The following is a 24,223-nucleotide window of genomic DNA, read 5'->3' on the forward strand; positions in this document are numbered from 1 at the left end:
ATAAGACAAAACAGAAAATAATGTTAGCTTTTACAATGCCATTTGATGGCCTACAAAGCCAGAATATTTTCAGCCCTATTGCTAGATTCCTAAAATAAAGTGGGAGCCGAGAGTGCTTGGAATTAAATGACATTTGAGGGCTGGCACTCTTGGTACGAGTATGTTTTTGCAGCTAGATCTACACAGGGCAGGTGTAGGTTTGCCAGAGGCTGGGAATGAGCAATTGGATCACTTGATGATTGCCTGTTCTATTCATTCCCTCAGGGGCACCTGGCATTGGCCACTGTCCGAGGACAGGATGCTGGGCTGGATGGACCTTTGATCTGAACCAATATAGCCGTTCTTATGCGTATATGATGTATTTATTGTGTCCCTTGGAAATGGAAGATAGCACATTTTCCTCAAAGCAATGTATAAGCATGCCTGCCACTAGAGAGGGCAAGTTATACAGAGCATCGATGCCTTGCATCAGTTGACCATGTTGTGCCAGTGTCTACCATTTAAAAAGAAATCTTCCTCCCAACAGACTGAGGCAGCTCCTGATGTTCCATTACTGGGCTCAAGTGCTCACAAAAGCAGAAACAGTAGGAAAACCATCTTACAACAGGACTTTTTGCCTTTGAATTTGAATGCTTCTGAGAGGCATCTCTTCAGTTCTGATGAACGTGAACAATATGAATTCTATTTTTCCAGGAATCAGAAGTGAGCAAACTCCAGATCTAGCAATTATTAAGGCAGTTTTTATTAATTCTTGCTTTAAACTATATCCTGTGAATTTTATACACTTGTTTTAGGCTGCAGCATGACATCTATGACATTTTGTCAGCTATTTCCCTTAATGTTGCTGGCAATTTTCCATCACCAACAAATTGCTCCCGATTTTAACATATTAAATGGGTCTTAACTTACTTATGAAGACAAGTATTACATAACATAATGAGGACAAACTTTCAACTGATTAAATCTCAAGACTTGTGTGTTAAAATTTACTAAGATCAAAAGTCACTGACAAAGATGTGATTGCACCAGAGGAAGACCAATAAATTGATCAGATCTGTGGTGTCGCAGCTGACCTTGGTTGTAAACCAGATCCTTTTTCTTTAAATTTAACGAATAGCAGGATGTAAAGAAACATCTTCTGACTTACATATGTTGAGGCACTAATTACATCTGCTCCAAGAAAAGTTAACAAGCAAAGAAAGATTTACCAAGATTTATGGCACTTGAGGGAAAAGTTCTTTAGAGGAAATTAGTAACCATTGCCATTGGAGATATTATCAATCCATTGCATGAGGTGGGAAGTTGTTGGACACATTTTTATTCTTGCCAGTTAATTTCGAGCTAATAAATAAAAATACATACTATTTTATTTCTCCTAACACCCAGAGCCAAATCTAGAAATGCCCAAAGGGATCCAATAATGGAAGAATGGCTATTGCCGCCTCCACTGCTGCTACTGCTGCATAAATTCCAATACAAAGTACTGAGACAAAATGGGTTTGCTTCTCAGTGGTTGGGTGGTGGAAGTTATCTTGGGAGAGACTTTTGTATATGGCATATTAAAACTACACCAGTATATACTTGCAATGTTTTCATTTATAAAGATGCAACACTCATAAATAAATCTATGATGGTGTTACTAGGCTTTAGTTTAAACAGCATAAGCACTCATGGTCAGCTTGTGCCCAGCTGCACTGTCAGGGTGCATGGGGCCAAAGAAGCCCCTCTATCACATGCATCCTGGGTAGCAGCAGAGTGCCCTGCTCCCTTCACAAGTCCCCTGGGGTGCAAGTAACCCAAAAGGGGAATAAGGTGAGCAGGAGGCAGGGCTATGGTCCATTTCTAGAATTCATAATGCATAAGACTTACTCCTCCCCTCTTATTCATCTAACTGTATCTCAAATCTTCAGTAGGGCTCTGTCTATCCCAAGCACTTGGTGTGCAAAACATTCTTAAGCTATTGCAAGGATGAGAGTGAGACGGCTGCTATGTGGAGTCTGGAGTTTATGCTTCTTGTTGAGTCTTTTCTTCATTTTGCTTCATCAAACAACAGCAAAAAGAAAACTGAAGTTTGTGTCTGTAGTAAGTAGATGGCAGTGTTAATTTCACTATGTGAATGGAAGTAATTTTTGACATCTTTCTTTGGCTTCTTGCACTGGGACACGATAGGAGATGTTTTGTGAGCAGGAACGTTTTCTCCTTGCCATTTGTATGTGAATGGAAGTAATTTCTTACAGCACCTGTGGTTTATTGTTCTTCTTGAGTTAGAAAGTGTTACCCAGGAGGGAAATGTTTTGTAGGCATTTCAATATTTCCTGAATAGTCAAGCTGTATTATTGCTTCCTATAGAAAAATAAACAAAGTCCCAAACTTTAAAGAACATTTTGTAACTTTGCTTCCTTTTTGCAATCTCAGGAGACGCTGAAGTTTTGCAGTGAGTGCCTTATTGGTGACATCAAAAGAGGCATTCTGCAATGATCATTTAAAGCTGTGAAATAGATGAGATGCTATAACTAATGTTCACTTAGTGGAGAATTTTTCTTTGCCTTGGAACTAATTTATTAGCTCAAGGGAAAGCAATGTCTCCCTTATGTGTAATCAAAAAAAGATGTATGCTGCTTTGTTTATGTATTTATTCATTCAAACAGCCCAGATGCAGGCCTGTTGCAAGTTGGCACAACTTGCATTGATTTGCAAGTTGCCCTGGTTACAGGAGGTCTGAATATGGTCTATGCTAGACATAGCACATGCATTTAAATCGCTAAATATTCTTTTAGATGCAATCTTACATTTTATTTCTACTTTGATGATTTGGGGAAGAATTAATGTGTAATATGTAGTTTTAAAGTGATGTGACTAATAGGTATGTGGAGTCAAGTGAATTATACAGGATTATAACATGAAATGGAATGAAAAGGGACATAGGGATAGATTCAGAGTTTTCACAACTATCTTCCCTGAGTTTAGATTTTAGATGATGAAACTTGCAATATTTGATATCTGCCTGCCTACACACTACTGTCTTAGTAACTTTTTAAGCAAGAAAAATGTGACTGGTGGTTTTTTTTTCATATACGGTCCTGCCTGCTTAATGTAGTGTGACCTATTCCTCCTATGTTATCCTAGCCTCTCCAAAATAGATCTGGCATATGATACATAAGGCCATTATACACATTTATACAGATTGCAAATGAAACCCTGAGCTAGCTACTTTTCAAATGCAGAAGAGTAACGTCCCTATGTCATGGTTCCGTAGGGAGGTGGTGGAATCTCCATCCTTAGAGGTTTTTAAGATCAGGCTTGACAAAGCCCTGGCTGGGATGATTTAGTTGGAGTTGGTCCTGCTTTGAGCAGGGGGTTGGACTAGATGACCTCCTGTGGTCCCTTCCAACCCTGATATTCTATGATTCTATGTAAAGTTCGTAAGTGGATGTCTTACGGACGTGAGTGGAGGACTCTGGAGATCTGTGGCTGGCGGCCCATACCCCGATTGGAGTGACGGGCATGAGTGAGTGAGTGATGTAAAATAAGTTACTGTAGGTCTTAGACTAGGGCTCCTAAGCACAATCATAATACAAATAATTCTTTATTAGTAGTAGATATTATAAACAATATATACAATAAACACGATAGATGTATTAGTACAAGCATATACAGCACTAACTATTAATGAAGACACTATTAATGAAGAAGAATAATTACTTCTAATAAAAAGAGAATTATGTGAATGGAATTCAATCTATTTTGTCAGGTGTTTCGCCATGGTGACCATACCCCATGTGAATCTTTTCCAACTGATAAACACAAGAAAAATGCATGGCCACAGGGATCTGGACAACTTACCAAGGTTTGTGGGCTTTACAGGGGTCCATATTGAAACAGAAATTGTCTTTCACATGCTAAAGTTTTAAGGTGGTGGAACTGTATTTTGGCAAGCAATGACTCAGAAAAGGACTTAGAGGTCATAGTGAATAACTAACTGAACTTGCTCTCTTACCAATGAATCAAACTTGGAGCTCATATGCAATCCTTGAATATATGAGGAGGAGAATATTAAGTAGAAATAAAGACGTGGTATTAACATAGTACATAGCATTAGTGAGACGATTTCTTGAATATTGTGTGCCGTTCTGGTACCCATTTTTAAAAGACTGTTGATAACTTTGATAGGGTTCAGAAAAGAGTTACAAGAACGGTTCAATGTCTGAAAAAAATGCCTTCTAGTGACAAACTAAAGAAACTCAGGCTAGTTAGCTTAACAAAGAGGAGGTTAAGTGTCTTGATCAAAGGAGAACATTTCTGATGGTATGGGGCTCCTTAATCCAGGAGACAAAAGTATAACAAGACCCCATGGTTGGAAAATGATGCTAGACGAATTCAGACAAGAAAAAAGAAGTGAGCTGTTTACACGGAGGGTAAACAAACCATTGGGATATCTTACATACAGAAGTGACAAATTCTTCCTCACCTAAAGTCTTAAATCAGGAGTGCATGTCTTCTCAAAACAGATGCTTTAGCTTGCCCAGAAGATATGCACTTAATTCAGGAACCATGCGGTGAAATTCTATGGCCTTTGTTATATAGGTCAGACTGAATCATAATGGTGCTTTCTGCCCTTAAAATCTATGAAAGTTGGAGTCACATTTGCAGTACAGTCTTTTGTGCAGATGGTCTCTGAAATATACATATTTCATTTGAAACAAAGGAAGCGTTCTATCCAACTGGGTACTGAGCATCCTCAGCCTCCATTCATTGAATAGGTGTTCACGTGCTCAGCACCTTCCATGATCAGGTCTTGAATTTCTATCTTTGTCTGTTATGACAATGCAAACATCACAATACAGACGGATGCACTGCTGCCTTTTTAATACAATTTACAGAAAACTGCATCTAACTCAGTGGTTCTCAAACTTTTGTACTGCTGACCCCTTTCACAAAGCAAGCCTCTGAGGGCAACCCCCCTAATCAATTAAAAACACTTCTTAATGTATATAACACCATTATAAATGCTGGAGGCAAAGCGGGGCTTGGGGTGGAAGCTGACAGCTCATGACCCTCTATGTAATAACCTTGCGACCCCCTGAGGGGTCCCAATCCCCAGTTTGAGAACCCCTCATCTAACTAAACAACAAGAAATATGGGAACTCATCCCTACCCCATCCTGGTCAGTTCAATAAGATATAAATTTCAAAGGCTAACTACAATGATGTAAATTGTATTTGTATGCAATGCAGCTTAATCCCAAACAATCCCCGCCCTCCGCCATTTTTTTTAAATGGCAAAGAAATTAAATGTTGAAAGGACTATGTTCATGCAACACTAATGTTTCACAATTACAGTCAAAGTGAGGAGATGCAAAAGCTAAGGTTGTAACATCAATGTTAACTTTGCAGTATTTCCCCACTTCCTCCAGGCCTACCCCCCTTATACAAATATTTTAAGATATTTTCTTAATTAGGATGTGAATAGTGCTTACTCATGTGAGTTGCCTGGTTGCAGGACTCAAGGTAGTAATAATAAATAAGATAATAATGGATTTATTTAGCTGCTTTCATCCACTAATTTCAATATTATTAAAATGTATAATACCGTGCTGAGGTTCAAAACTGTTGCATTTCCTGATTTTTGTGCTTATGACGATGTATCTTCAAATTGCAGGACTATAGATGTACTGTATTTCATTACCATATATGGAGGAGCTCTTGCTTCTCTTGGATAGCTCAGATTCTATGCACCATAAATGTGAGATACCTAATGGATAAAGACTTAAAATAAATCAGATAGAAAGAGATGTGGACAGGGGAAGCAGGAGTGCCTAGCTAAGGTTCCTGTAACATACAGCAGAGATATAGTGTTTCAGGGTGGGCTTTCTTGGTTTTATTTAAAAAATATCCCAGGGCATCCTGTTTGGCCAGATCAAAAAGAAGGAAAATAACCTATAGGATTTATTTTATCTACTGCTCCCTCCTCTTTTTAAAAATCAGCTAAACCTGAATTATTCATCCACACTACCTTACATTGGCACTAATCAATATTGTTGCTTCCACAGCTTGGAATACAGCGGCAATATGAGCTCGGGCAATACATGCGGAAGAGATATAAACATTTCCTGAGTACCGTATATAATCAGTTTGAGGCAAGTATCAGAATTAGCATGAAGGACACCTTTTTCTACATACTAATGGGCCTTCCTTAAGACATGAGGGGTCTGATCCTGCCCGGTGCTGAGCACCTTTAACTTGCACTGAAGTCAACAACAGTTGAGGGATCTCAGACTCCCTGAGGTTGTGGACCAAATTTTGTTCAAATTTACTCATTATAGAAAGATAACTGAAGAGTTAGTTCAGAAAGATCTTCATTTCAGCGGTATATCAGGTTTGGCAAGAAATCAAATCACACAGAAAGTTGTGGAATTTGGGTAAGCCTGAAAACACCTGAAAAATATTGGTGTTATATTTGGAATCCTGTGAATACAGAGATCATTGCCTTAGGGCATCACTACTAGCAGCCTCACTTCAGTGATGCAATAAGCCCTCCTGTGTAGACCCCACATCCTCCTTACCGTGGACCTCAGCCACTAACAATAGGTGTCCACCTCTCTTGTGCTCATGAGAACCTCAACCAGAAATTCCAAAAGACGCTATTAGAATCTCTTGGCTACTCATTATTTGAAATCTTTGTTTCATTTGGGAGTCCAGTAGCTCATCATATCCATTGCTTCATCCCAAAAGCTAGCTGGCCAACTAGAGCCGGTTGAATTTTTTCCACTAGAATTTCTAATGGGGTTGGTATCACATTCCAGCTCATTATCCCTTCCAGCGCTTGCTCCTGCTCCAGCTCACTGCTTCCTCTCTATCCCAGTTTCCTTTTAGGTCTCAGTCCCTTTGGATGCCAACCCTCCCATCCCGTTTCCAGTTCCCTCCTTTCCCCCTAAAAGTCAGACAATTAACAGGAGTAGGGTTCTGTTAGTGAATGCTAAGAAATAATTCTTTCTATCCTTGCTCCAGATTTATGTTCAAAGCACAGATGCTGATCCAACTCTTATGAGTGCCCAGGCAAGTCTTGCTGGATTGTATCCACTGGCTGGAAATCAGGTCTGGAACCCCAAAATCCTTTGGCAGCCAATCCCAGTTCACACTGTGCCAGTGTCACATGACAAGGTGAGTACAAACTGGGGACTTTCTGCTTCCCATTTGGCTTGATCAGAAAGCCAAAATATGTGACAAAGAGTGAATGAAGTGGATGAAAGTGACACTAAGCTAAGGCATCGTGCACTAAGAACTAATAGCGTGGGCAGCACCATTGAGATCCCTCAAGAGGAGGACTCCTCTACACAGCCTTGTGCTTAATGAAAATAGAAAGATCTAAGTCTAAAATCTAAGGAAGGGAGGGAGTTTGCCCACACTGTATGAGAACACAACTCAGAGTTGGTAACAGATTAACCCACTCTCTTGGCTCACACAGACACTAAAAATAGCTTGCTCCATTTGAGAGCTGAGAGGAAAGTACTTTCCCTCCCCTCTCAACTCTTTAGGGCTGTGGTCTTCAATCTTTTCTGATCCATGACCCACAAAATAGACAAAAAAATTGTCCCATGTCTCTCCATATCTCAGTGAGATTTGGATTGTGGAATAACGTTTTAGCTATTTTGTCAATTGCTAGTTTTAAAAAAGAGTTGGGGTTGGTGCTACTGGGGGTGAGGCTTGTGAGGTAAATAGGCCATTCCTTTCACTCTCTTCTCCTCTGGACCCACATAGTACTCCGGTCTGGGGAGTGGGGAACACTTTTCCAAGGGGATGTGTCAAGCCAGCTACACAGCCACTTGACGTGCTGCTTCCCCTGCCCCAGAGCTGGGACTTGGGCAGGGAAGGGGAAGATATGCCTGGAAGGTAGCAAGGCAGGAATGGCAGCAGGAGTCGAGAGAAAAGAGTGAGCTGTTCCTTCCTTCCCTTTCTCAGGCTCCCACTGAGTCCTACACACCTAGGAATTTTGCAGCTTTCAGTGGAGGTGTGCCCCACTGGTTGAGAATAGGTGGCCTAGAGCACTGGTATCAAACTCAGCAAAATGTCTCACACATGTTTAGCCAGCTGATCAGACAACCATTCCCTGGTCCATGTAACATACACAAGTGAATCAAATGACTATAAAACATTGCTGTAGCCCTTATTTATCTTGACCACTGACTGCTGCCCTGGTCTGATGCCCATTGTAAGTGCTGTACTGCAGTCACTAGAAACTAAGTTAATAAAAAAATTCTCATGAATAGGAAAACAAATGTAGATGTGATTCACACACACACACACACACACACTATTATTTCTTACATTTTACATTACTATGAATATACAGCAGACTTGACTCCACAAGTGTCCTTCTAATCAAAGCTAGTGTCCAATTACATCAAGAAAAACCATACCTATTCATAAAAACGTGGTTAGATTTCAGGATGACATGGCTTAAACAAGTAGATTTTTAAAGCCGTAAAAACTTAGGTGTGCATATTTTCAGGCTAATTATCTCTTCAATTCTCCAAGGTTTTATTTAAAGCTCTTGTTTTAATTGTGTGGCTACAAACAGTTTTATTAATTATTTTGTGAGAGAGAACAAAACACATGTTAGTAGGAAAGATACAGCCAATTTGAAATGAAGTGGCATGTAATTTTGTTTTTTTTACTATTTAAATTTAATGCAGATAATTTCAAATAAAAATTCTCAGATTACACAAATACAAATTCTTAGATCATATAATTTAAACAGTCTTTAGCTTGTGGTGAAAGTAAACAAAGTTTTCAAAAATCTCTACAAGCGAACATTATGGGTGAAATCACCCGTGTAGAAGGCCAGCAAAAGGCATATACAACACTTAAGCCCTATTTTGAAGGCTTAAGCAGAACATGGGCTTGCAACAGCCCTCTGCACAGCTGTGCATTTCACCTTGACTGATTATGTTCTAATTTTCAACCACAGCATCTTTAAGCAGGGACTTCCATAAAGGTTTAATAGTTCTACTACAGAAGTGAGTCCATAGGGCTATTATACTTTACCTAGCGCAAAAGACACTGGAAAACAAACCAAACCCCCGGTACAGATTGCCTCAACTAACACACAAATGAAAAATGGAATCTCATGAAAGAACATTAAATAGCCAAATGGGAAACACCCTGCCTAACTAATCCATTGAATGTTTTGTTTTAGTTGCTACACTTACCTTATCCAAACTGCCCACGATACTACGAACTTCAGAAAGAAACCTTTGCATCAAGGACATTTCGAAGACATTTCAAGCACTACAGGGTAAAGAACACAACATGTTTTCAGTTGTGGAAAAAGTCTAATTAAAAACTGTCAGTAAGGTGTTGCTCAACTCACCACTGGACAGGTTCTGGGTTTTAGCTCAGTCAGGCTGATGTCCCTTCCCATGGTAACAGCCAGTCAGTTTCTCCTAGGCAGCCCTTGTCTCACTCCAGAAACCCCAGCATCCTCTTTATGACTCAGCCATCTGGCTAGGTCACTAGCATGGTTTTCTCTTCTGAGAGAAATGTATCAAGCAGTCTCAGGCAGTCTTCCGCTTCACGGCCTCACAGTGCCACTTCTGCAATGGCAGGCAGGGGAACCCAGGCCTACCCTCTACTCTGGGTTGCAACTCAGGGACCCTCTACAGAGCAGCCAAGGTCCATCCTCTGCTCCTTTCTACCTTTCCCTGAGCTGCTGTCATATCTCCTGGCCTTCCCCACTTCTCTGGTTTGCCACTCTCTTTACTCCCTCATCCCAGGGAGTAATTTTAGGCAAATTCATTGCTGCAGCCCCCTCAAACACACCTCCCTTCTCCCCAGGAATAACTGCAAATACTTTCCCAGTAGACCCCTCTGCTTCCAATTTCCTGTCTTTTATAGAAGCCCTACATGTCCCTCACAGGTGATCTTCTCTCTAATTAGCTGCCTCCAGCCTAAAACTCCCCTATTTGCAGCCAAATTAACTTATTGGCCTCACCTGTCCCAATTCAACTCTTGCAGGGCCAGTTTGCAGACTACACTCCATCACACTGTCACTCATGACAGCATTAGCCAATGGTAGGTCACCAGAATGGAAATCAAGAGATCTCGTTGTGACATTCTCCTCTGGTGTTATCTGGACTGGTGATCCGCTAGGTCACTCCAATCCTTGACTCTGGGAGCCAGCCTTACCCTGCTCTGTGAGAACCCCCACTCCTGGGCTGTTGATGCACAGCCTCTAGCATGTAAGCTGCTCCTTGAATTGTGCAACCAAATGACACTAGCCAATGACACTATAGTACCAGACACAACCCTAGGAACCTCCATCTTGCAGTGTCCACTTATGCCCACTGGATGCTGCAAGCTTGTAGGAGTTTCTCAATTTAACATAGAAATTGATATGTATCAGGCTTGTTATCACAAAAGAAGCCTCTGACTCACTTTAAACCAAATGCACTGCTTCAGGTAGAAAGGACAAACAAATTTATTAACTATAAAGATAGATTTTAAGTGATTATATGTCAAAGTATAACAAATCATATTTGATCAAATGAAATAAACGCAAAGCACATTCTAAGCTGATCTTAACACTTTCAATGCCCTTACAAACTTAGATGCTTCTCACCACAGGCTGGCTGGTTGCACTTCAGCCAGGCTCTCCCTTAGATCAGCGCTTCATTCGCTTGGTGTGGTGTCTGTAGATATAGGTGGAAGAGAGAGGAAGAGCATGGCAAATGTCTCTCTCTTTTATCATGTCCTTTCTTCTGTCTTGGCTTTGCCCCCCTCCTGCTTCAGAGTGAAGTGAGCATTACCTCATCGCAGTCCCAAACTGACCAAAGGAAGGGGGGGTGATTCACTTAGGAGTCCAAGAGATCCTTTGTTGTTGCCTAGGCCAGTTTCCTTTGTTTCTGTGAGACTGGTCTGGGTTTGTCCCATACCTGCCCTGATGAGGTGTGAACTGCCCCTCTGCTCTTGGGGAGTTTTTACCTGGGCTTATTTTAACCCATGAGGTCACATTTTCAGCCTCATAACCATATACATGAAATTACAACCTATAACATTACTCTAACAACAATTATTATAACATTACTATAACAACAATTTTCAATACATCATGAGCCTTCCAAAGACACACGATATGACAAACTTTGTATTGGATACCACACAATCATATTATAAGGATGAATATGGGCATGTAGTGTGTTCCCATGAGGTACAGAACATCACATTCTCCTTTTAATGTAGGTATTTCATTCCTACTAACATTAACAGGCCTAACTACCACATATTGGAAGGCGATTATACCCATTAACTGATTATGAAATTGTAAAACTTGCTAGGCTGGCCTATCCACCCCAAATGACAGGTGCAATTTTAGTGAAGATAAACTCTTGGCCACCAGATTAGTGGAAATCTACAAAACAAAACTCAGCTCTGCTACAAACTCACCTCTCTCTGCTCAGTGTCACATCCACAACACCTCCTCTGACATCTCTCCCCATATGCTCCTCTGCTAATTCAGATGACTTCTCCTCTACAAAAATCTCCTCACTAATTTTTCTCATTTTCATGTTAGAAAATTCCCACAACTTCAGTACAGTCTCAAACACCTCTCTCTCCCCTTCACATCTCACATTCAGGTTGTCGCTCAAGTGTTTCACTTCTTTCACCACAACATCTCAAATGCCTCTCCTTTCCTCCACATCTCAACTATCAAAATCTACTGCAATCTCCTGCTCTCTGGCCTGTCTGACTTCCACTTTCTAGCCCTCAAGTTTATCCAAAACTTTGCTGCCAAACTATCATCTTCCACTGCTTTGACCATGTCATTGCTTCTCAGGCTCTTCACTGGCTCTGCAACTTGGCACCACATTCAGTCTACTCATATTTTACACAGTTCTGCCTCTGCTTACTGTTCACTTTTGTCTCCTGCCACTCTCCTGCTCAATACATACTTTGCACTAATTCTGCTTCTCTACGTGGTACTGTTTACCCCTTTCCCACAAAGTGCCTTGGTGCTTTTCCCCATGTTTCTTCAGATGTCTGCAATCTCCTCCCTGATACAGTAGGTCATGCAGCCTCCCTCTGCTCCTTCAGATCCCATCTCAAAATCTCTTTTTCCTCTTACAGTGTCCCACGTTCCCACAACAGTTTAAGAAGAAGAAAAAAATTAACTTTTTTAGAATGGGAACTAGTGATGTATATATCCATCAACTATGTTGTGTGTAAACTTCCTTTCCTCTTGCCTGTTGTCATCTGTCCCTGACCTGTAGGTTCACTGCAACAGGGACTGTCTTTATTCTTTCTGTAACAATGGCATATATCATTACGGAGTTATATAGGAATGTCATAAATGGACAAAACAAAAGCCTTTCATCATATTTACATGTTTGTTGTTTTTGTCTTCCAGCCATTTCTGAGATTTTTAGCAGTTCACACAGGATACCCATTGAAGAGGCTGAACACTGAAAGAATTATAAAAATATATGACACCTTACTATGTGAGGTAAAAGTACATAAGAAAATTCCCCTAAGATACAATTCAAACATGCTACAGTACAAGAAGGATTGATTTACAAAAGTCATCCTCCGCTCCTTAGTGGTTAGAAAAAAGTTATACATTTGCAAGGAATAGCTGTTTGAGAATGTCCAGAGCTAGGGATTCTTACCAGACCAGTTGCCTCAAATAATTGGCATACATATCCTTCATCCAGTTCTATGCCAACATAGCGTTTCTGTGTGTGTGTGTGTGTTAAATTCCTTGTTGCCCTAAGTACCACTGAGAAAGTCTATCAATCACATTATCACCACAGTTCTGGAAGGGAAAGGAGGAGGTAACTTTTAGACCCCCTGCTTGCTGTATTATTTATAGAGCACCATAAAGATGCACAGTGTTTATAGTAGTAAAAATACATGGATCAGACCAGGAAATGTAATCTTCCTCCTCAAAGATTTTTAGAGTCAAATGGTGCGTGCAGGTACAGTAATAATTAGGTAGTAGCAAATGTAGCAGTGTGTGAATGGAAAAACCTGTAAGATTCATTGAACAAGTAGGATTATAGCAGTAATTTGAAGGAGGCAGAAGGCTATTGGTGAATATTGTTTGGGAGGCTGTTCTAAGCAGAGGGACTATGTCTTCCAGTGCAGGAGTGACCAAAAATTGCAAGGTGTTGCAATGCAAGTTGTTGTTTGTTGTTTTGCTTGTTTGTTTTCCTTTTATTTAAATAACTGTTTGGCATATTACCAAGAAGACTAAAGCGGTTTTAAAGTAGATTACATTGTGGATGCAAACTACCCAATTGTATCACATTTTGCAATAAGTTTCCATCTATCCTGTATTTTCCACAATAGTCCCAGTTTTGCCAAGGCAATCCCACCAGGGACATTTCCCAGATCTCTACATTAGTCCAATGACCCATGAAATGTCAACGTAATGGGAAACTGCAACTTGAGCATGTTACAGTAAGTCATCACCACATACCAGACAGAGATGTGTCAATGCAAGGCCACAATGCTGTATTGCAAACGTCATGGTGTCCTGAGGCAGGAGTTTATTCCATCAGGTAAACTTACAAAATTGCCCATCCCTGTCTGTCATCAGGGGCCCTTATGCCAGAGAGAATTTAACTAATTAGTAGAGTACTTCCTCCAGTGCTGGACTCTGAGTATGGGTCCTTCACGTTGCTCATCTGGGACTCTAGTTGGGACTCCTGCCACAAAAGCAACAACTCTATCAGCTGTGCAAAAAGAGTCTTGTTGTTAGCTGTTTTCATGCAGCCATGGTAGAAGTCACCTCACCATATTATTTATTATGGTCACAGGCCATTTGACTTCTAGGTAACTCCAAAGGCACAAGTATCAGAGGGGTAGCCATGTTAGTCTGGATCTCTAAAAAGCGACAAAGAGTCCAGTAGCACCTTATAGACTAACAGAAACATTGGACTCTTTGTCCAAAGGCACAGGGTACTTGTTTGCCTGCGGCAATGATATGAAACAATATTCACTTAGCATGGCCTCTTCCTTCGAAACAAATCATGTTTGTTAAAGAAATAAATAATACATTGTGACCCAAGCTGATTTAACCTGACATGATCCATTGTTTCCCCTGTTTAAACAAATCCTATGATTAATTAGCAAGTCCTTGTCAGGACATAACAGGTAGAATGGAAGCAGGTAGTTCTGAGAACACTCCCACTATTTAGCTCACTTAAATTGTCACACTTTGATAAGGGTACACTATGTTATGACAAAATAGACTGGGTTTGTTAGACAGGAATTCAGTTCGGTACAAATCTGGAGCACTGTGTGCACTTCCTACCTCTTCACAGTGGCAGCCTTTAACATATCTGAATCCAGCCCCAGAGGCAACCATAGCCTCATTCCACTTTGTTTTGGGAACTGAGGCAACATCTGTAAGAGTTGGTGTAAAATGGGCCAGAACTCATCTCCAGATCCCCAACCCTCACCAGACGTAAGGTTGTTCAAAATGCAGATATAAATGTGGCAGTTTGAGCTGTTCTCTAGCTCACTGATTTCTCAGAGCTGCCAAGCCAAACAGTCTTGACTGCCATGTAAGTTTTGCTTGAATAAGGGTTTCTGGATGTGGCTCAGGAACTTACTGATAACAGAAAATTTTCACTAAGACACAAGATTCATCCTTTATAATTTGATGATGATCATCCACTATACATGCAGCCATTTTGCATATCCCTCCCAATTAGCGCTGTGCCGCCTGCTAGTCTTCATGAATACTGTCATCTCTTCTTACCCTTTAAAAGTTGCTGTCATTGAGCAATATATTGATATAAATGAGAGTTCCACCACCACCCAAGTGCAGTGTCTGGTCCTTAGTTTAATATAAAATAAAGAGAAATCTTTAATTTGGTCAAAATATTCAGGATTTGTACCTGAATGTACCAGAGCATTGTAACAATACAAAAGGAAGCAACACAACCTGGTAGAAATCAGAGAGAAAATCATTGTTTTCCCTCTCTGCTGTAGGAGATCAACAATTACACTTTACCATCATGGGCCACGCATGGTGTCAGGACCAAGCTTCTAAAGCTCACAGAACTGCTGCTACGGGCAGAATTTGGGCTCCACAAACAAAAACAGAAGTCTCGACTCCAGGGAGGTAGGCAAAAATACATAATTCTAAGTGGGGTGAGAGTGTGATGGGAAAACAGAGTGGAAAGGGTGTACAGTCAACACTTGAATTCATATCCTATTTAGAACTATGGAAGCTGCTATGTACACATATATTACAAGGTGATCACCTTCTATTCTTACTTGAATCCATGGAAATCAGGAAGTTACAATGGAGTAACACTAAAGAGAGGGCCAGGCTCACCAATACACTCTGGCTTCTTTGCACTACTCTTGTGAACCAGTCTGTTAAACCAGTTTATGGCTGCTTTCAGCCACTGGGATCTACCAATTAATCTGTCCCTAAAATTGGTGCATGTGTGAACACAATCAGGCCCATTATTTATACAAAGATTGGGTCAGATCCATCAGTGAACTTCAAAAAGTAGCTATAAACACATGTTAACTAATCTACTATGTGTTTAAGCACTTCCTTGTGTTAAGAATATCAACATTAACATAAGCTCCCTATACCATTATTGTCACTATTTTCCAATTTTCTTCCAGGTGTTCTTTTAAAAGATATTCTCAAACATCTCTCGACTGCCAGAAAGCCTTCCAACCGGCAAAAGATAATTATCTATTCTGGAGTGAGTCATCTTTTTCTTTTATGTTGGATTTTTGAAGTTGTCAACTATAGTAAAAGACATGGGACTTCATTTCCTGCATCTAACAACAGTTACACTGTTTTTTTTTTCTTTTGTGGCTAGCTTTAACCATTTCATCATGATTTACTTAGGAAAATTTAGCTCAGATACATACAGCATCGCATTTCCCAGTCCAACCTAGTGGTTTACTTCATTCTTAAGCTGTTTTGATTGTTTAGTGAAGAAATCAAAAGGCTTGGTCCAAGGTCTTTCACTGATCCAATAGGACATCCTTGATCTAGAAACCTGCCAACTGCTGCTTTTTATTTTTAATTAAATGTAGTGACTTTAAAAGGTGCTGGACTTAGATACTGAGGTTTTCTATTTTTGCACAGAACATGCACTTTCTCCCAGTGGGCAGGGAGAGTCCTGGATTACTTGGCAAAAACTATTTATAGCCCAGTTAGGTTGTCAGATGTTGGACCTTAGGGTCAAATCCCAAATCTCATCTAATTCTGGATGACCAGCTGGAGAAAGCTTGGGCCTGTCTGTAAGATGAACGGAATACTCCCAACTCCCGTTCACTTTCTCTAGAGTTGCAAGTGCTCAGGTCTTCTGAAAATCAGACGTGAGTTGTCTCAGGCTGGGCATCCAGAATTGGAGGACACTTGAAAGGGTTTGGCCTAACAGCTGAGGTACTCAAAACAGAAGGCCACTTTTAACCTTCAGGCCTAAGTCTATCATCGGACTGGAACTGATAATTGCCAGTCCTGGGCCTCAGGTCAGCATAATTCTGGGTAAATTAATATATATTTGGAATGAAAAAGAAGGAAACATTTCTCTGGCAGGTTGTTATTGTTATTTTTAATGGCAACTGTTCAAACCTGCTCTGAGATTTGGAATATGAATAGTAGTCCCGGAAGGCTAATATAAATGCATAGGTATCTCCACATCACAAAAAAAAGGAAACTTTTTTCAAAGCTATCTTAAAATAAGAATAATCAAGGAAACAGAGATCAGAGACCAAGTACTTATTCATGGAGTTGTGCAAGTGAAGTGAACTATGCAGCTTAACTGGGGGAGAAATTACTGAATGTTTGCTCAGTAGTGACCACATCATTCTCAGGAATTCTTTAATGGGAATGTTCCTTCTGTTTACAGCACGCTGCTACCATTGTTGCCTTACAGATGGCACTCAATGTTTTCAATGGAAAACTCCCTCCATACAGTGCCTGCCATTTTTTTGAACTTTACCAGGAAAAGGATGGGTAAGTATCTGGATAAAGCTATATTACTGAAATGTACTTTTTAAAAACCAATTTACTGAAGCCCAGAATATTTTATAAATAAAACTGTTTTTTGATGGCCAATATTAAGCTGCCTGGACACATAGGGCCTCAAATAATAATACGGATCATGGTATTAGCTTAATTATTATAATCTGAGTGACTTTAGTGCTTGTGAAAGGCCCCAGATTCACAGCCCTGGAGCCTGAAGTCTCTCCCTACAGTGTAAGCTTCCCCACCAGTGAATTTCAACCCTGTTCTAGGACACCTCCAGTGGTGAGAGGTTTTACTCAGCTCCCACTGCTACTCAGTCCTCTAACTCTCCACTGAGAGTGGATCTGTAGAGTTGAGGATCCCCAGGTCTCTTCAGCTCCCAAATTCCCCCTCCATGCTGGGGAACACAGTGAACCCTTGTGGAACAGAGCAACATAACACCCTCCCCTGACTCACAAAACCCTTTCCACTGTGAAATCACACAATTCTCATGCCTCAGGGCCCTCTAGAATCATGGCTGGAGGAACAGCTTTTTCCAGACACATGACTAGTGCTAGTTCAGGGATACTAGGTGCCATACAAAATGGCTGGATACCAGGTGGGATTCTAACAGGATTTAGAAGGACAAGTCCTACTGAAAGTCAGTAGGAGTTGGGTGTCTAACTCCCTTGGGTCCTTTGAAAATCCCACCCCCATGAACAATGCCCTTACAATAAGTTCAAGTAGAGAACATACAAGTCTTCCAAGGAAAGATGGTGATGTTTCAAAATAAGTTCTTAAAATTAGACTGAACAAAACACTTTCAGAATGTACAGGAAAACCAGTCATGTCAGCGCAGGAAGATTAGCTTAGATGAACTAATGCCAATAAATCTTTTTGATTCTCAATATCTACGTACAAAGGCAGATTTAAATGTTAACTTATAGGACAAAATTCACTCATTCTGTGTTACAGCAGAGGTGAAGTTGATCCATAATGTTTTACAGACATTTATGTATCAATATTTCATTTGGACCTTGTTAAATTGGTGAAATATACCTCTCTAGTCTACCCATGATACCCTTACTAACAGGAGGGCACATGGACTGTAAGTTCCTGTCTCTGATAATAAAGCATTGTTTCTCTTAATTTATTCCATTTGGCACTTTTTATAAAGAGTTAGAAAAAGTGTGTCAAACTTGTCCTTGGTGTAACTACATTTAATAGGGTCCAAACACTGCAACTTCAAAGAAGGCGTACCTAATTTTACTTTTATTTGTGTGCTGTGACTCAGGCAATACACCATTGAAATGTACTATCGGAATCACTCTTTGAAAGATCCCCACCCGCTCACTCTGCCAGGCTGCAAATTTCGCTGTCCACTCGAGCAATTTAATCAGATACTTTCATCAGTTTTAGTGCACCACTGGACAAAAGAATGCAGGATATAGGGCATACGCAAGGTAAATATGGTGCTGTTAAATATTGTGTGTGCATGTGTCATCCTAAATGTGTGGCAAGAGCAGATACAACCCTGACTAGACATAACTTTGAAACAGCAATATTTTTGTACAGGTTTGATCTAAAATGAATGGCAATCCAGATCCATTATGATAATTTTCCTCCTACCTCTCTATTGATGCATATGCCCAGGCAACCCCAAATCTAAACTGCTCTTCTGGTGGAAGACAAATTCAGGTTACGTCTACCTTGAAACCAAGGGTGTAACTTGCAGCTGTTGTATGTCATGCTTGGAAATCCTATATGGCTTTCTGAATCACTGGTATAAAGAGGAATTTGGACCTGCAGATATTAGATGAGCATAATGAGCCAATTCTTACTACACTCTTCCAAATCCATGAACAGAAGGAAGATGTTTTTGCTGGAGTGAGTGAATAATCAGCCATTCATAATTTACTCGGGGAATTTCACAGACTGTCAGTAAGCAGATCAAGAAATCATCATCATTATTCACTATTGAATGTGATTCCTGTATTTTTTTGACAAAAATGATCAAGAAGAGTGTGTTGTAAATATCCAACACCTGCACTGTGCTGTTTAGCTACCTAAGTCATGTCCAATCTGCTCCCTGATTGGATAAATTATGTAAACTAACCAACAAAGAAAAAAGTGAAAAATTACTACCAAATACATAATTGAAATTTGCTTTTGGTTACAATTTGAGTATTCAGACTTAAAGTACACCTCTGTTAAGAGGTCCAGCATAAAGCAAATTCACAAGAACCACACACAGATTCTGGGCAAACTTCAGTCCTAGTGTAAATGGTTGCAATTCTATTTAATTTCACCTCCAACTTTGTCAAAATCATCTTTATCATTGTCCCTTGGTGCTGCATATGCATTTTGTGTTGATGCTTTGAATAATAATGTATTTATGAGTGAGCATCCATTGAATAGAAACCCATAACATGTTTATCTCGAGTAAAATGTAGAAATATCATTAGGACCAAATTATGTGTCCCTCTGCAGGAGTATGCTACATGGGGAGAAGGTGCAGAGGGCTCTTCCCCTCATCACTATAAGCTTGTTGGTGATGAGTCATGTCCACCACACAGGAGAATGTATAGCATTAGGAAACCATTAACACTCCTGGCAACCCTAGAGAGCCAGAGGAGTGTTTCTAGGCAAGGGCCATGTCTTTTCACCTGAACATTAGGACAACTATGCTGAGGGGCAGAGTAGGGTGACCAGACAGCAAATATGAAAAATCGGGAAGGGGGTGAGGGGTAATAGGAGCCTATATAGGAAAAACACCCAAAAATGAGGACTGTCTCTATAAAATCAGGACATCTGGTCACCCTAGGACAGAGAGTTCACTTTACATGCATGTAGGAAGAGAACCCCTTCCTCACACTCTCCTTGATGCTCAGGGAGCATTATGCCTTTCAAAATGGGCTGAGTCACCACTGCTACAAACTTTTAATCACCCACCCCCATTCTTTCTAAATAATCTTCATTCTCTCATTCTGATGAGGACAGCAGGGGCATGTGTCAGCCTCTTCTGTGTCTAGTTACACCAGTCCCATATTCAGATACTGTCAATTCAGCTAGTAGCTGAAATGGTCCCCTACTCCTCTGATTCATGTTCATCATGTTTTGTGAGAACAACTCGCTTGCTAAAAGCTATAATTCATTTACCTTCAGATGCATGCGCTAAGATCTTCAGGAGACTAAGTGAAGTGACATCAACCTTTCAGATATTTCAGCATTAACTTCCATCAGTGTGATCAGAGCCTGCATTGTACCTGTCAAGAGAAAATACATCTTAGTATTGCAGTGGACTGTGAAAATTGTACATGGCTGTGACATTTCTTAAAAATGTTACTTCTGCTTTAATCAAATCATGTATCTTAAATGAAACATTGACTTTACAAAGCCATAGTAATTTACCAAGATTTATGACTGTTTAGTTTATTGACCTTAGTTCAGTGGCATTACTTTAAACTTTATGGATATACTTTTGATGCTAATTTTTGGGGGGCTTATAAGTTTAACTTTCATCAAAGACGTGATATTGCCCATTGAGTGCTGCTGCCTCTTTAAGAAACAACAAGATCCTTGAGGTCAATGGTCAGGTATGGAAAGCAAAATCAGAAGGAAAGATGCATGCAAATAGAAGAGTCAATCCAGTCTGCTTCCACTTCCATCTATTCCAGGAACAGTTAAACATTTTTTACAAAGATCCAGAAATCCTAAGAAACAAGGAAAATTGTTGTTTACTAAGTGAAGGGGTGAGACACAAAAAAAACCCAACATATGAACAGAGAAAAAGAAAGAGGGATGGGGCAAAATGGACTGCTGGCCTGCAACTGAAAAAAAAAAATAATTCCCAGCCAGCACATCTGCTGTAAAAGCAGTGTAGACAGTGAGCTGGAGTGACAAGATAAAGAGGCATCAAGCCATTCCCCTCTTTTTGAGGAGGCTGCAAGTCTCGGTTGTCATGGGTGAAAGAGAAATCACTTGTTGCTTTGTATGTCATCCTTTCATGTAGAAAATGTACCTTGCTTTTGGATATAATTGTAAAAACTCTGATCACAGTAAAGTCCCTGCTTCAGAAAACTCCCTGGCTCAGTGCAAAGTCTGAGTCTAACAACAAAAAATGAAGGTTTTCCAAAAAGTGGAGAAAAAAGCCACAAGCTCTTAAGTGCTAGATAAAACACAGCAGAATACGCTGTAGGGAGCAATCCTCCATTAATTGGAAAATAGGCTAGTTGATTTACAGAACTAGAACTTGAGAAGTCTGCAAGTGCACAACTGTGAGTATAATTTGTGGAAGCAACTACCATGATTGCACGCAATTGGCAAATCAAACACATATCTGGTCATTTTCACATGCAATTACCACCATTTCACCAACCTAACCTAGGAAATTACAACATGCCAATTTGCATATATGAGAGGAATTCACCCCTGTACAGAGAACCCATACAAGGCTTCAGCACCTCTTCAGACCTGAGTGTTAGTGATGTATAGCATTTATGCTGGGATTGGCTGAGCAAGAAGATGGGTGGTGGACACTGGAGCTGGGAGGGAAGAGTGGGATCAGAAGAGGAATTTTGGGTTGTGGGAGACTGGGATGAGGAACCTCAGGAGAGAATTTGGGATTGGGAACCAAGGTGGCTGAGCAAGAAGCCAGAGGAAGAGACTGGAACTAAGAGTCTTTGGGGGAAAGCTGAGACTCAGATGGGGAACCCAAAAGGGGGGACTGGCTAGGTGAAGAGATCTGTATGAGGAGCTGGGGGAAGGAGGAGTTATAGACAAGGCTAAGAGTAGGAAGGAACAGGTTAGGCTAGAGGAAACAGGAGTAGGACGAGTCAGGTGTGGGGGAACAAGGGCAGAAAAGTCTATGACCATTAGAGAACACTCCCTTCCAGAACTGGGAATGGAATCCAAGATTCCTGGCTCTCACCTTTCCAAAGCGAATCTCTGTGAAGCTAACAGGCAACGTGTATCAACTTCCTCTAGTGGCTGGGCCGCACAAAGGACGACAATATACTATTGCTCAAGTGGCAGAGATCTGTATTGTGGACCTAAATGTTCCAGCCCTGCTGATGAACCATATGGGTGTCACTATATTCCACCTGATGGAATTTCTGAGTTTATGTATAACTCTATATATTTATAATAATCCTCTCCACTTCACTCATGTCTGCTTTCCATGTATACAGGGTATTGATAGTCCTATTTTGCTTCAAACCGAGAAAAGAATTTTAGCTGGAATTTTCAAAGCAGCTTAAGTGAACCTGAATTTAAATGGGACCTGAGCACCTAACGATCCTTTATGCCTTTGCAAATTCTGCCCCATGCTGAGTCTATGCCCACCCCCCTTCCCCAGCAGAAAATAAAGAAATCAGGAAAATTGCTTTTTTGCGTGTCAAATAAATTTTTATTAAAGAAAGGAGGAATTCAGTGATTTTTCCTACTTGGTTTTTCTAATCTCACTCTTACACATGTAATTTCTGTAGCTCCCATGGAAGTTGACTCGGACTGAGGTTGCTAACCTCTGGAAACAGAGGGAGTTTCTTGACACCAAAAATATACTCTTCTTTTAAAAGGGGCCTCATACTGCTGCCATTGCCCTCAGTGGGTGCAGAATCAAGTCCTTAAGTAGAGAAACTGTGGTTATATGTGAGAAAGGGGGCCTTTTTGACATTCCAGCTTCCTTTCCACTGTTTTGAAGAATGAGGCGCATCACAGGAGACAGAGCCTTTTAATGTATCTGCCTGTCTCCATCAGCCAAGGTGTGACTGGGTCACCACCGCACACCTGGAATAAGGGTTCCCTACACAACTGAAGAAAAAAAAATACCCAAAATAAACATGTTTAGAACATACAAATTCTTTTCTTCCTTCAGGCAGGTAACACAGGTTCGGGATTCTCCTCTTAGCAGGCAGGCCCATTCTCTCCTCAGCTGGGGCCAAATAGCCACTTCTCTTTCTTCAGTACTGGTAGGGAGCTACAAAGAGGCTCCCAAATGGCATGTTCAAGAAAGAACAGCCACGGGTCTGCTTTGTGGCAAAGAGGAGTGAGAAAATAAACAAAGGATTCCCTCTTGGAAGCATATATAGCCAAAAAAACCTTCCTGCTTTGGCATAGCAGCAAAACAAAGATTAAAAATGTCTTTTCTCCTTAGCTTAAGGGCAACCAATTCCAGATCGTTCCTGATCAAGAGAGCAGGTTCTCCCTCCCACAAGCCTTTATTTCCAGTATAACCCCAATCCTTTTAATAAGCTACAGCTAAAGGCCTTTCCAGCCCTGGCTGTGCATGCAGCCTTTACAGCAGGAGTGGGCAAACTTTTGGCCCGAGGGCCACATCTGGGTGTGGAAATTGCATGCAGGGCCATGACTAGGGGGAAGGATAGCTCAGGGGGTTGAGCATTGGCCTGCTAAACCCAGGGTTGTGAGCACAATCCTTGAGGGGGCTATTTAGGGTACTGGGGTAAATATCTGTCTCACGATTGGTCCTGCTTTGAGCAGGGGGTTGAACTAGATGACCTCCTGAGGTCCCTTCCAACCCTGATATTCTATGAATTTAGGGTTGAAGTGCAGGGGACTGCGGGGTATGAGAGGGGGTGTGGTGTGCAGGAAGGTGCTCAGGGCAAGGGTTTGGGGTGGAGGAGTGGTGCAGGGCATATGGGGGGTTCAGGGGGTTGGAGTGCAGGAGGGGTGTGGGATGCATGAGAAGGCTCAGAGCAGTGGGTTAGGGTGCAGTAGGAGGGCTGTGGAGTGTGGCTGTGGGTTGCAGGAGGGGTACAGTCTCTGGCCCAGCACCACTTACCTGGAACAGCTGCAGGGTGGCAGCAGGACTAAGACAAGCTCCCTGCCTACCCTGGCCCTGCGTCACTCCCAGAAGCAACCAGCACTGTGGCTCCTGGGGGTGGGGGGACCAGAGGGCTCTGTGCTGCCCTTGCCTGCAGGTACCTCCCCTAAAGCTCCCATTGGCTGCAGTTCCCTGTTCCTGCCAATGGGAACTGCAGGGGGCAGTGCCTGTAGGTGAGGGCAGCACTTGGAGCACTCTGCCCCTGCAGGGACATTGTGCTAGCCACTTATGGAGGTGGCAATCCCGTGAGCTGGATCCAGCCCACAAGCCATAGTTTGCCCACCCCTGCTTTACAGTGTAAGTCAGTGAAGCTGTTCAAGCACAAAAACACAGAGTCAGTCAATCATGTCTCCTTTTCCTGAGAGAAATTTATCTTTTGTGCACCAAAAAACAAGTAAA

General features: G+C 41.2%; 2 protein-coding genes across 2 annotated transcripts in view; one reads left to right on the plus strand and one right to left on the minus strand.

The window, feature by feature from the left end:
• The window catches only part of CPNE4 (copine 4), a 464,843-nt gene extending 455,600 nt beyond the window's left edge, over positions 1-9,243 (minus strand). The window contains exon 1 of the mRNA XM_032805885.2: positions 9,209-9,243. The gene's annotated coding sequence lies outside the window, so the exon portion shown is untranslated. The remainder of the gene's footprint in view (positions 1-9,208) is intronic.
• Positions 1,969-18,434, plus strand: LOC116839738 (prostatic acid phosphatase-like). Its single transcript, XM_032805886.1, has 10 exons — positions 1,969-2,082; positions 3,752-3,847; positions 6,050-6,136; positions 7,008-7,160; positions 9,196-9,294; positions 12,403-12,498; positions 14,994-15,126; positions 15,645-15,727; positions 16,886-16,992; positions 18,278-18,434. Exons 1-10 carry the CDS (start codon positions 1,969-1,971, stop codon positions 18,432-18,434), a joined length of 1,125 nt encoding a protein of 374 aa, XP_032661777.1.
• Positions 18,435-24,223: the final 5,789 nt, after the last annotated feature.

The sequence above is a fragment of the Chelonoidis abingdonii genome, chromosome 2 (genome assembly GCF_003597395.2).
Source record: "Chelonoidis abingdonii isolate Lonesome George chromosome 2, CheloAbing_2.0, whole genome shotgun sequence".
Lineage (NCBI taxonomy): Eukaryota > Metazoa > Chordata > Testudines > Testudinidae > Chelonoidis > Chelonoidis abingdonii.

What these genes read in the sequence shown, in the direction of transcription:
- LOC116839738 (XM_032805886.1), top strand. Translation starts at nt 1,969, where the DNA reads ATGAGAGTGAGACGGCTGCTATGTGGAGTCTGGAGTTTATGCTTCTTG. An exon ending in CCGTATATAATCAGTTTGAG is followed by an intron (nt 6,137 to 7,007) that starts GCAAGTATCAGA and finishes TCCTTGCTCCAG; the next exon opens with ATTTATGTTCAAAGCACAGA. An exon ending in AGATAATTATCTATTCTGGA is followed by an intron (nt 15,728 to 16,885) that starts GTGAGTCATCTT and finishes TTCTGTTTACAG; the next exon opens with CACGCTGCTACCATTGTTGC.